General features: G+C 37.6%; 1 protein-coding gene across 3 annotated transcripts in view; it reads right to left on the bottom strand.

Moving 5' to 3' along the window:
- Positions 1–1,401: 1,401 nt before the first annotated feature.
- Positions 1,402–12,004, bottom strand: part of FTO (FTO alpha-ketoglutarate dependent dioxygenase) — a 1,792,536-nt gene continuing 1,781,933 nt past the window's right edge. For all 3 annotated transcript variants that reach the window (XM_078668468.1, XM_078668471.1, XM_078668470.1), the window contains exon 9: positions 1,402–2,516. In XM_078668468.1, coding sequence (XP_078524594.1) covers positions 2,375–2,516 — 142 coding nt within the window. In that variant the 3' untranslated portion in view covers positions 1,402–2,374. The remainder of the gene's footprint in view (positions 2,517–12,004) is intronic.

Here is a 12,004-nt window from a genome sequence, read left to right as displayed (position 1 = left end):
ATTAAACGTTTTTATTAGCAAATTGTGCATCACTTAACATTTCACAATTGCCCTCCTCAGATTTTTGCCCTGGTGCAAATATATATCTGCAATATAGTCTGAATTTTGCATTCTTCACAATTAAGGTAGCAAAAGCAGTACAAATAAATGTGCCATATTTTTTTCCAACGTTGCCAAATATTTTAAATATGGCTCTTACTGGTCTAGTTGATCCCTTTCAATCTTCATTAATTTGAAATAATAATTTCTAAATCAGAGGACTACCTTTAAATGTAATTATACTAAAAAGGGATATATCTAAGTGAAAATGAATGGCATAAGCAACAAAAAATAGTTTTTGATTTTCATATCTGCTTTGTCCCTGTCATTTCCGTAATTTAGGTTGTTCATAGTAGTGACATAAGTCAAAGATGACAAAGGTAATCGCCCTGTTCATATTATGATGAAATACATCAACATTTCGTGTCCACTTCTTGAAGCCATACCTGTGCTACATCAAAATAAAAAATAAAATAAGTTAAGAACAAAACAAATTAAGCACAAGAGACTTTTTAAAAACTGGTAGTGTAGAAAGTTTGAAAGATGCAATTATTTTATATAGAATTCATTGACACTACCTTCCATTCTCACCACCCCAACGTTACTTCACAAACAAATAGGGCCACGGCATGGCACACTCTAGAATAGAACATCAATGTCAATGCGTGAATGCTTACGACTAGATGTCAGACTTTTCTAGATGCTATATCCATCTTTTATATCTGGTTTAGAAACAGCTAAAGCAATTTTACCAGCCATGTGGAAATAAAAATAAATAACGTTTACAAGCGTCGAGGGTAATTGAGCAAGCACCCTTCATTAATTGATCAGTTCAATTGCCACTCACCTTTAATTTCTACCAACTACAGCATGCAGCATGGACAATGGGACAACCAACTTCAGACATTATTTCTCTTGGACTGTGAGCGACAGCAGTTTTCTAATCACATGTGCACATCTGCCTAAAAAGTATTGAACTTAACTGCCTGGACTAGGAGGCTAGTACTTTATTCTGGCAATGTTTTTTTTGTGCTTATTTATGCTTTTTATTTTAAATCTTTGTAATACTTGTTTGTTGTGCCTGTGTCTTCCAGTTACACTAACCTGAAGCACATAGTATCTTTTCTTTGAGCTAGAAAGAATTATATTTTCCTATTGTGTTCATTAAGGCCTATTACTTTCACCAATGCTTGTTTTATTTCAGAGCAGAACTCGTCCAAACATCAGCGAGGGAGTAGCTTGGTTATGCTCCATTCATTTCACCAAGTCTGAGAACACGAAAACATTTCAACATCCAAACTTTATCTCCAGGAATGTACAGAGGTTCTTCAATGGATTCATAAAGCAGCTATAAATAATTGAATCTTTCAGCATATTTTATTAGAAAATAGACCACAAACAAATTGAGTTTGTCAAGGGATCCTGTTTTTCTCCATGAAAGGCCAGGATTAAAATGCATCGAATCATGCAAAATAGAAGGCGGCTGCTGTGCTAAATGCAGGCAGCAAAGCGCGTACTGCAGCCTAATTCTGCACTCAGTGTCCTATTCAATACTGCCCAGGACTTGTGTGCAGGGGCCGACATTTCTACCGCACTGCAATGGTTACACATTTAGGGTACATCTTTAACAGGAACTTTGTGGAATTATTGGGGACAAATGAATGGCATATTGAAAGAGGAAAGAAATTACACTCACAATAAAACATGTTTCTCACAAAGTACATCCACAATAAAACCAAAGGGAACCCCCCTTCACCCCCCTTTTATCTCAACCCATTTATTTTGCATTCAGGGGGAGTAATGTGCACATTAACATGGAAAAGCTACTCCAATTTAGTTATCTCCATGAGGTCAAATGTAAGAACAATGTGTGACAGCAATGCATCACTATTTTCCTGTTGGAGCAATGTGCCCTAGTACGCCTAAAGCATGACATTGCTGTAAATACGGAAGTGCTGGTAAACATTATCTCATACCTGTTTGCTCGCCCATTAACAGTGTTGCACCAGTGCTGAGAAATGCGGGTACTGTCCCTTTATAATTCAAGAAGTGCAGGTACGCAGTACCTGACAGTACCTACCCATTTAAAGCACTGATGAACCTTAAACATTAATAAATGTTCTCAGGAGACCAAATTCATAAACACAGAGAGGCACACACAGGGGACTCAAGAAAATAAAAGATAATTTGATATACAAACTAGCTGCTGGAAAAGGTGGCTAGCAACAGTATGCATAAATCGCACAGGAAAGAAACAACCCCTAAAATAGAACATAATCTTTCTGCAAATTTCGTATTAGGTTTGCAAATGGCAATTGTATGTTTTTCCAGGGCTTCATTTAATTAGGTGTTCAAGTTCTGAAATGATGTTCTCCAAGTCAAAAGGTAGAGGCATGCTGGCATCATCTTCCCTCCAATAAGGATGGCACACAGGCTTCTGGTCGGCTGGTAAATTTCTGGCTATTTGAGACCGGCACCTGAAAAGAATGAAATCAAAAATGACTTGAGATAAATTGTCTTCCTTGCATACATACACTGCTTTTGATGCGACCCAAATTTAGGTACACAACCACTGTATTGCACAAAATGCTCGGTGGGAGTAGAGTTGCTGTAGAATGGAAATATGTTGGAATGCCAAAGGGAGTCTCCAATTATAAATAAAAATAAGAAAGTGTGTATAAACTAGAAGTAGCTCCTGTGAGTAGGAGCTATTTTGTGCGCTTTTTTGTGCACTGTAATTCAGTAGCCATTTTGTGATTAGGTATTTAGCGTGCAAACCCTCCACTAAGCAAACATATTCACAAAAAATAGACAAACTGTGCATATTCCACAGACTGTCAGGTGCTTAGGCTGTGTTTTTCATGCCAACCTCTGTGCTGTGGGGAGACGGGCGGGGAGGGATTTCCTAGAAAGTCAATCATAAATAAAATTCAGTTACTGAAGCTTTTATGGTGAATTATTTTTTCATTATCTTCAGGGGTACTTAAGGCATGTGATTAAGCCATTATCAGATTTAAATGTTTGTGGGATTTCAACATATTACTATATTATTGAGAGAGGTTCAACTGAATTTGCTGAATTAGGGTCCAGGGATAGATTAAACAATATTACAGGAGCAGAATTGCCTTTCTAGCTTCCAGAGATTTACATGAATATCTCCCTGTGTAGCAGAAAGACACAATCAATAGAGACGTTTTAAAGGAGCATGCAAATAAAGATTAATAACTGCTACCTTTCCTAAATGGCGCATTACAACAAAATAAAAGAGGGTGGTGGCTTTGATTAAATAAAATAATGTCAAAATGATGTTTCTTTTATTAAATGGATTTCTTATCCAAACCAATAAAGTTTAATTATTCTAGAGCTAGAAATAATACATTAACATAGAAGCAGTAACGCGCTACAGAAAAGACAGCAAGGCTACTTAGCAGTCTAACAGGGAAGCATTAAAGCACCTAGTAAATGGAAGTGAAACAAGCAGGCTTCTTTCCAGGCATGGCAAAATAGCCTTATGACTGTGGTATTTTCTATTATTTTTTAATTAATGCATGTTGCAGATAATTGCAGATAATTATTACCCTATTGGCTCCTATCATTAGTGGGGCTGCCAGGTGAAGTAATGTCCTTAGCAACACCTTTTGCAATTGTGGTTTTCTATGCAACTGCTTTGTTGAACTCAGTGTTAATTCAATTCAGTTGAGCCAAATGGACTAAAGTATGGGATAGAATCGTTCCTAAAAACAAAGTCCATGACTACCTTTGTACCCCATACGACATGAAGTAATGTTTTAACCTTACATACAGAACGGAAGTCAGTTCGCCTTATTGGGACCTCAAAGCGATAAGATATAATTAGGGATCCCGTTTTTTTTTTTTTTTTTTTTTAACATTTCTGTCTGGTTTTATCCATATTTCTTTTTTGTCCATCTTATTGGTATTAATCCATATTTATTTTGAGAATAAATGGAGTCATAAAATGGTATGCTTCCGCATTTTTTTTACTGATTAACTTGAACTCATACCTTGATGCCTGTCGCGTTTTAGCAAATTAAGCAGCCAATTATAGCGAACAGTACAGCCAATGGAAATATTAGAATTATATACAAATATATGTTAAGCTATGTCTGTATTTAAGGAATCCCGTCCTATTTGTTACCTCCCTATGCTGTCTACCTGCTCAACTGTTGACCTAGAAATCATGAAGAACAGCATGGAGAGTTACTTATAAGAAGCACAATTTACTGTATTTTTGTGATTTTAATAATAAATACAGACCGGAAACACATCATCGTCTGTCTGCATTTATCTTTAAAAATCAGTAAAAACTGAAAACTGGGAGCCTTAGATATAATCTTTCCACTTCTTACATATTCAGCTGAGGTTTGTTGAATGGTAGGTTATCACAAGGCTTCCAACTGCGCTTGCAACAAAAAGGTTTCTAACTGCGCTTGCATCTAAAATACAATTGTGCAATCATCCAACACAACACACAGACAGAACACCATACATAGATTCAATACAACATAGATATGCCGGATTGTTGGACATGCAGACATGATACACCACACAAACATCCACAGAGAGAACCATTTTAACAATTTAAGGAATACATTTGAAAAGGGTAAAACCCTCTGGCCACACCTCCTGACACAATAGTAATGCAGCAACACCTTATTGAATAGAAAACACACTAGCATTGAAATAGAAAACATCACCAGCATTGAAATAGAAAACATCACCTAACCATATTATTACAAGATGGCCCAAACAATAGTCTGCACTGGAAACTACAAGATCACAAGAATGATCACCCAGATAAAGGTACAGGACATAGTAATTGCAAATTAGGGTTATACAAAGGCAACATGACATAAAACAATAAATTAAAACATCTCAGCATGAAGATCGACAAACCAATTAATCAATCAAAAACTTTATTTTGGTTGTCTGACCATAAAAGTGCAGTGTGTATTAAAAACCAGTACATACAAATTACAAAAAAGGTGTAAAATCAATAATTGGATAATGCTCAGCCATTATACGAAGTTTTAATTGATTTTGATATCGGGCAAAATGTAAGAAATTTCTAACAAAAGGGATCTACTATCAGCTTCCATGTTGGTGTAGCCCAAAATATTGCTCTATTACCCAACTGTTACCAAATACTATCCATATCAAAAGGCAAGACCTGCTGGCTTATCATATGTTTGTTTTGCTGTTTTTAATGCAGACTCTGTCCCATTAAGGGACTGAGGGCCAGATTTAGCTTGTGGCGGCCGTGTCACTCTGTCACAACGGTGACGGATATCCCGTCTGCCTAAATATAAATCCCATTATATCCTATGATATTTATATTTCAGCAGATGCCACAATCTAAATCAGGCCCAGAGTCTGTATTAATGACATTTTGCAAAAGAAGGGATAGAGGTCTGCTGTCCACTGCAGACATACATTCCGCCATCCACAAGGAATTACAGAGGAATGCTACAAATTCTTGGGCATAGTCATTTTGGGCTGAGCGAATTTGCACATATGGAGCAGTGCAATAATGTTTCAGTCACATCACAGATTCTGTGCAAAAACAGGGTCTGTCATTTGACTCAGTTCTTCATATCCCAGCCCCATTAATTTTCCTCACTTAGTCAAATTATGCAATCCTGGGAAAAACACTTAATTTCTCTATATCCTAGGTATCGGTCATCTGTCTTGGTCACTAGGTGTCTGATATTTGTATTTGTCAAACATAGAAGAATAACGTTTTTCAAAAACCATTACAAAACAAGCACTGTCAAAGCCAATAGGTCTGCTTTGGCAGCCTTCTGCCAGCCTTTTGGCTTTGTCAATGCTCGTTTTGTAATGGTTTTTGAAAAACGTTATTCTTTGGGAAGCAAATAGGCCCTGATCAATAAAGCAAAAATAAAATGGCTCATAAAGCCATTGAGATAACTGACACTAAAGAAAACTACTAAGTGTGTGGATGTTCTCCCTGTGGAAGAGCAGAATATTACCATTTACAATGAAGTTAGCCAATAGCTGATGTGTATTGATCCACTGCCATATGCTGATTCCTGTTTTGACCAAAAGAAAAATGCAAGTGTCACAATACCACACAAATGGATGAAGAGAGTTGGCTGAAAGCCTTTAAGTGTATCATGCGCATACATTTAGTAAAATCAACGGGTCTTGTCTTACACAAGACCTAAAACCTTACTAGACAAGGCTAGATACTGGTTGGTCAATTCTCAGTGGTAACAGTTGATATGAGCGCTCAGCACAGTATAGGTACAAGTAAAATCTAGAATCAAAATAATATCGGTGCTCAAAGAATGCGGGGGCTGGTTACCACAACCCCAAAGATAACCACAAGGGTATAAACTAGGAATTGTCCATCTGAGCACTCATTCAGTATCACAAAAAAGTCTTTACGGTTTTCACCAGTCCATTTAATGTCCAGATTCTTCAGTTATTTCATAAATCATCAATCCAAGTTGTATTCCAAATCATACATCCAAGATATGAAACGATGCAGCCAACACGTGTTTCGTCTGGTCAGTAGGACCATTGAGTTCCTCAGGGCTGCAACCCAAAATATCCACAATAAGTAACATTCTCTATGTACATCAGTTACATTATCACCAAAGAATATCCTATTCTCTAATAGATTCCCTAGAGAGATAGAGAGAAATACAACCACAAACCATAAGATACTTAAATTGTGTATTGAAAGGGAGGACATGTAAGCCAAAGTCGTGTTCTTATCAGTAATAGAGTAAAATTAACTTAAGTAAGTAGCATTATAATGTAATCTCAATATCCTAAATAAGGGTTCCTGGTGATGCCACAGGTGCTAGGTCCACGCCCAATGAGACTAATTGTTACAAATAATAGAACCTCGCCCTAACTAAGTACACCCACATGTCAATCCATATTTCATCTAAAGCCATCATTTTGAGGACTCTCACCTCCATATTCAAGTATCCTTCACCGTATTCCAAAGTGTGTTTCAGTATCTAATCACGTCTTATCCTGCAAATGTACCAAAAGTATGTATGTTCTATAGTACTCTCGCATAACTCAATTTTACGTTAATATGCTGAGTCGATTATAGTTACGTTGGTCTCTTTAAGACCACATCATATTACAGCTACTTCGATTCTTACCTCCTAGTCTCGATTAAGTGTACTTCTTGTATTCCAATTATATTTCTAATCTTCACACGTGTACGTGTCTGTAAGTAAAATGAGCCATAATAAGATACATATTCTTGTGTCCTTGGTATCGTAAAAAAAGCCACCCTTGTCTTGGGCTTACCGTTTTTGTCTGTTCTCTCGCTAATCTGGTGGCGTTCTGCGCCAGCGCCATCTTGTAATGGCATTTTATACTGCATTGCGCGTCTCGTCCTATTTCCCTGTTTACACTTGTTCTGACTCTTGTCACTGCCCGTATCATTCATAATCGTATTTGTTATACAGTACCATTAGATACGATTCAGAGTGAACCACCGTAGCTGTCACATATTGATAGTTCCGTGAGTCAAATTGTAAAAAATCAGCTCCGCGCTCGTAATTTTCAAATTATACTCCTACTGTCTTAAAATACATGCCATCCTCACCGTAGTACACCTTATTCTTTAATTGTGGCATATAAGTTGTTATGGTATAAATATTCAGTTACACACCTGGTATACGATTTTACTCCGATGTCATAAACAGGCGCCATCTTAGGTCAGGCACCATCCGTCACCTGCTATATTAATTCTCGTTCTAAATGTATATCGCAAAGAACCTATCCTTTTCTGATTTTCCCATAGTGATTACGTTAGTTGACATTGTGCGTGTATCCCAGGCATCCACAGCATCCTCAGTCCCCCATGTCTAATATAGTTATTGTGCAAGTATTTTGCACAATTAAGCAAAAAGGCTCGTAGAGGTGTTTGGGGTAGTAACCGGTAAAAGCTCTGTACATCGTCGTATTTTCATGACATATAGTAGAGTTTTACAATTGATTAAATGTAAATCATTTCTTAATACGAGCTATTCTTATAGTGAGACAAGATAGTTAAGTTATTGCTACATCATTATGTCCATGACTCAGATGATTGCGGCAAATGTTATAGGTGGGAAATCTGGTACTCATATATCAATATTATCAAAGGTACATACGATTTGATAAAAAGTTATTTTTCAGTCCTCTCTGACATATGCACATACCTATTGTCCCAAATAAAACTCAAATTCGTGATCCACATTGAGCCCGCATTCCACTGCTTTCAATTTAATAAGCCATAAGACCTCCCTTCTTCTCAGTGTCAGAAGTCTATTACCCCCCCGGGGATCAGGCTTAATGTGATCAATACCATGATATGAAAAGTTGTGTTGATCTCGATTGTCATGATTCTGTACTATGTGTGATGCGATCGGATAACGTGTGTCTCCGTTCTTTAGGGCTCTGAAGTGCTCCGCCATTCGATCTCTCAGTCTCCTGATCGTGCTCCCCACATATATCTTCCCGCAAGTACAAGAAATAACATAAACCACGAATGTGGTATCACAGTTAATGAACATGCCAATCGTATAATCACCTGAATCATTATAGTTAAAGTTCTGAACTTTCTTTTTTGCCCATCTACAAGAAGCACATCTCCCACATTTGTAAAAACCTTTAAAACTGTTTAGCCAATCAGTTTTGTTGGTTTTGTCAGGGTAACTTGGACTTAACATATTCCTCAGAGTATTTCCCCTCTTAAAGGTCAGGCTTGGTCTTTCATAAATATATGGTCTCAGGTCCTGGTCCATAAATAAAAGGTGCCAATGTTTATTAAGAATAGAAAATAGTTTGGAGCTACCTAGACCATAGTTAGTTATTAGTCTGACCTTCTGATCTTTAGTTCTTGATTCTTTGTTTTGTCTGATAAGTGTCGATCTCCTTTTAACCTTCTTTACTCTGGATACAGCAGTCTTGACTACATCCTGTTTGTACCCACGATTCAAAAACCTAGCTGTCATATCTGTTAAGTTTCTCTCAAAGTCTAAATCAAGGGCACAGTTGCGTCGAGCCCTGACAAGTTCGCCATAAGGTATGGCATTCTTCTGGCTGCTGGGATGGCAACTCTCAGCATGCAGAATTGCATTGCAGCTGGTAGGCTTCCTGTACATCCTGCTCTTTATCTTCTCTCCTTCTATAAATAGCTCTACATCCAAAAAAGTAATACTTCGTCTGTCATGAGTCGTGGTAAATCTCAAATTGTAAGCATTGTCGTTCAAATAATCAAAGAAACCCTTCAGTCTCTCCACTGAACCCGTCCAGATTAACAGGCAGTCGTCTATAAATCGACCCCAATAGTGGATATACTGTATCCACTGACTCCCATCTTGGCCCCAGATTCGCTCCGCCTCGAACCAACCCATAAATAGGTTGGCGAAAGACGGAGCAAATCTTGAGCCCATAGCTGTACCAAGGCGCTGCCTGAACCAGTGACCATCAAATAGAAAAACATTGTTTTTCAGTACCAACTCAGTCATTCGCAAAATCATTTGAGTATGATCGTAAAATTCAGCTGCTCTTTGGCTAAGGAAATGATCCAAAGCACGTAAACCAAGAGAGTGGTCAATAATAGTATACAAAGATACCACGTCTAGAGTCACTAGTATCATACCATCCTCCCATACAATGTCTTCCAATAAATTTAACACATGCTTTGTATCCTCAATAAAGGAGGGTAGGTTATAAACATATTGTCTGAGAAAACAGTCAATGAACTCAGAGAGATGTTCCGTAGGCCCACCTATGCCGGAAACAATAGGCCGGCCCGGCGGTTTGTCCCGGCATTTGTGGACCTTGGGAAGAGTATACAAACACGGTGATCTTGGTGTATGCAAAGTTAAATATAAATATTCATCATGATCAAGAAGTGATTGTTCATACCACGTTTTGATTTCATTATTGATCATAGCAGTCAAATCATTCATTGGATTCGAGACTAACCTCTCATAGAATTCTGTATCATTGAGTTGAGAGTAGACCTCATCATTATAATCCTTTGTATTTAAAACCACTACGTTACCTCCTTTGTCTGCACTACGTATGGTTATAGACTTGTTATTGATGAGTTCTTTCAAAGCCTCCCTTTCCCCATAAGTTAGATTATCCTGTCGTCTCCCAATATTTGTAACTCGAGATGTATCCATTTCTTTATTTATATCTGCACTGACCATCTTGAAGAACACATCAATGGTATTGCCAGGTATAAGTTGGGGTGTCCACTTGGATTTCATTCTGAGTCCACTACTCTCACTCTGAAATCTCTCAATCTCTAGATCTTCTAATAATCTTAGCATAGTAATAGGATCATCCTCTTTTTCAGTTAGTGATAAAAGAAGTTGCGTGTCTCTCAACTCTTGAATTGATACATCACTCAGTACTTTATTTGCTTGTTGTCTCTCTTTGCCTGGCATATTTGCAAAAAATTTTTTCAACTTCAAATTTCTAACAAATTTATAGAGATCTATTTTGGTCATACACCAATCATGTTTAGTTACTGGACAAAAGTTTAAACCTTTCTTGAGTACGGAAATCATATCAACAGACAATACACAAGCAGATAAATTGATCACCTCAATATCACATGCGCTGGATTCATCCCTGTTCATCATTGTTTCCAAGACCTGAGGCTCCTTTTTCTTGCATCTGGATCTACTACCCCTGCTCCCTCTCCTTGTCTTCTTGTATTTAAATCGCGATTCCTCATCTCTGAGTCCCGATTGCCCCTCCTCAATCTCTGTACTTCCTCTAAAAAATGATTCTCATTAACCGGGACCACCTCAGGAGTATCCTCATTTTCACTACTAGATATTAGTGAAGAAGCATCAGTGTCACTGACCAGCGGAGTACTGCCACTAGTTTTGGTAGAGGAACTCTTTTTAACTAAGTAGTCAAACCTCTTGGCAAAAGTATATACTCTGCCTGTACGATAATCTCTTTCGTCACGTTTCAATTTGTGTGCCTTCCTACTCTTGATTTCTAATTGAAGATCATTCAATTTTTCGTCAAGAATTGTATAATTTTTAACTGTAAGTTCAGGTAGATTCATCTCTTTAATCTCATCTTCTATTTTGTTAATTTCGATAAGTAATTTAGTTATCTTCCTCTCAGCATTTTCAATTAAGATCTGTATTAAATTGCGCGAGCTATTGTTTAGTTCCTTCTCCCAAGTAATGTACAGGTCAGGTTCTAAATCCTCGTATGTCGGTATTATCTGTGAACGTAAACCTCGTGGTACTCTATTCAATACCAAGTACTGTTTGAGAGTGGCAGCATCCCACCACTTATTTAGTTCTGTACGTTTAAGTAATTCCAATCTTGCGAATTTGGCTCTAAGCCCCTCTTTCTTTGTATCTTTCGGAGGACCAACCGCTCTCCCTATGGTTCCCCCAGCATTTAAATTGCTAAAGAGTAATTCAGCCTCCTTGTCTCTATTCATAGTTGGTACCTGGCGGCTGCTCACTTAACTATAAATTGCACAATTCTCAGTGGTAACAGTTGATATGAGCGCTCAGCACAGTATAGGTACAAGTAAAATCTAGAATCAAAATAATATCGGTGCTCAAAGAATGCGGGGGCTGGTTACCACAACCCCAAAGATAACCACAAGGGTATAAACTAGGAATTGTCCATCTGAGCACTCATTCAGTATCACAAAAAAGTCTTTACGGTTTTCACCAGTCTTATTATGGCTCATTTTACTTACAGACACGTACACGTGTGAAGATTAGAAATATAATTGGAATACAAGAAGTACACTTAATCGAGACTAGGAGGTAAGAATCGAAGTAGCTGTAATATGATGTGGTCTTAAAGAGACCAACGTAACTATAATCGACTCAGCATATTAACGTAAAATTGAGTTATGCGAGAGTACTATAGAACATACATACTTTTGGTACATTTGCAGGATAAGACGTGATTA

The sequence above is a fragment of the Lissotriton helveticus genome, chromosome 12 (genome assembly GCF_964261635.1).
Source record: "Lissotriton helveticus chromosome 12, aLisHel1.1, whole genome shotgun sequence".
NCBI lineage: Eukaryota > Metazoa > Chordata > Amphibia > Caudata > Salamandridae > Lissotriton > Lissotriton helveticus.
This window is presented reverse-complemented; position numbering and strand designations above follow the sequence as displayed.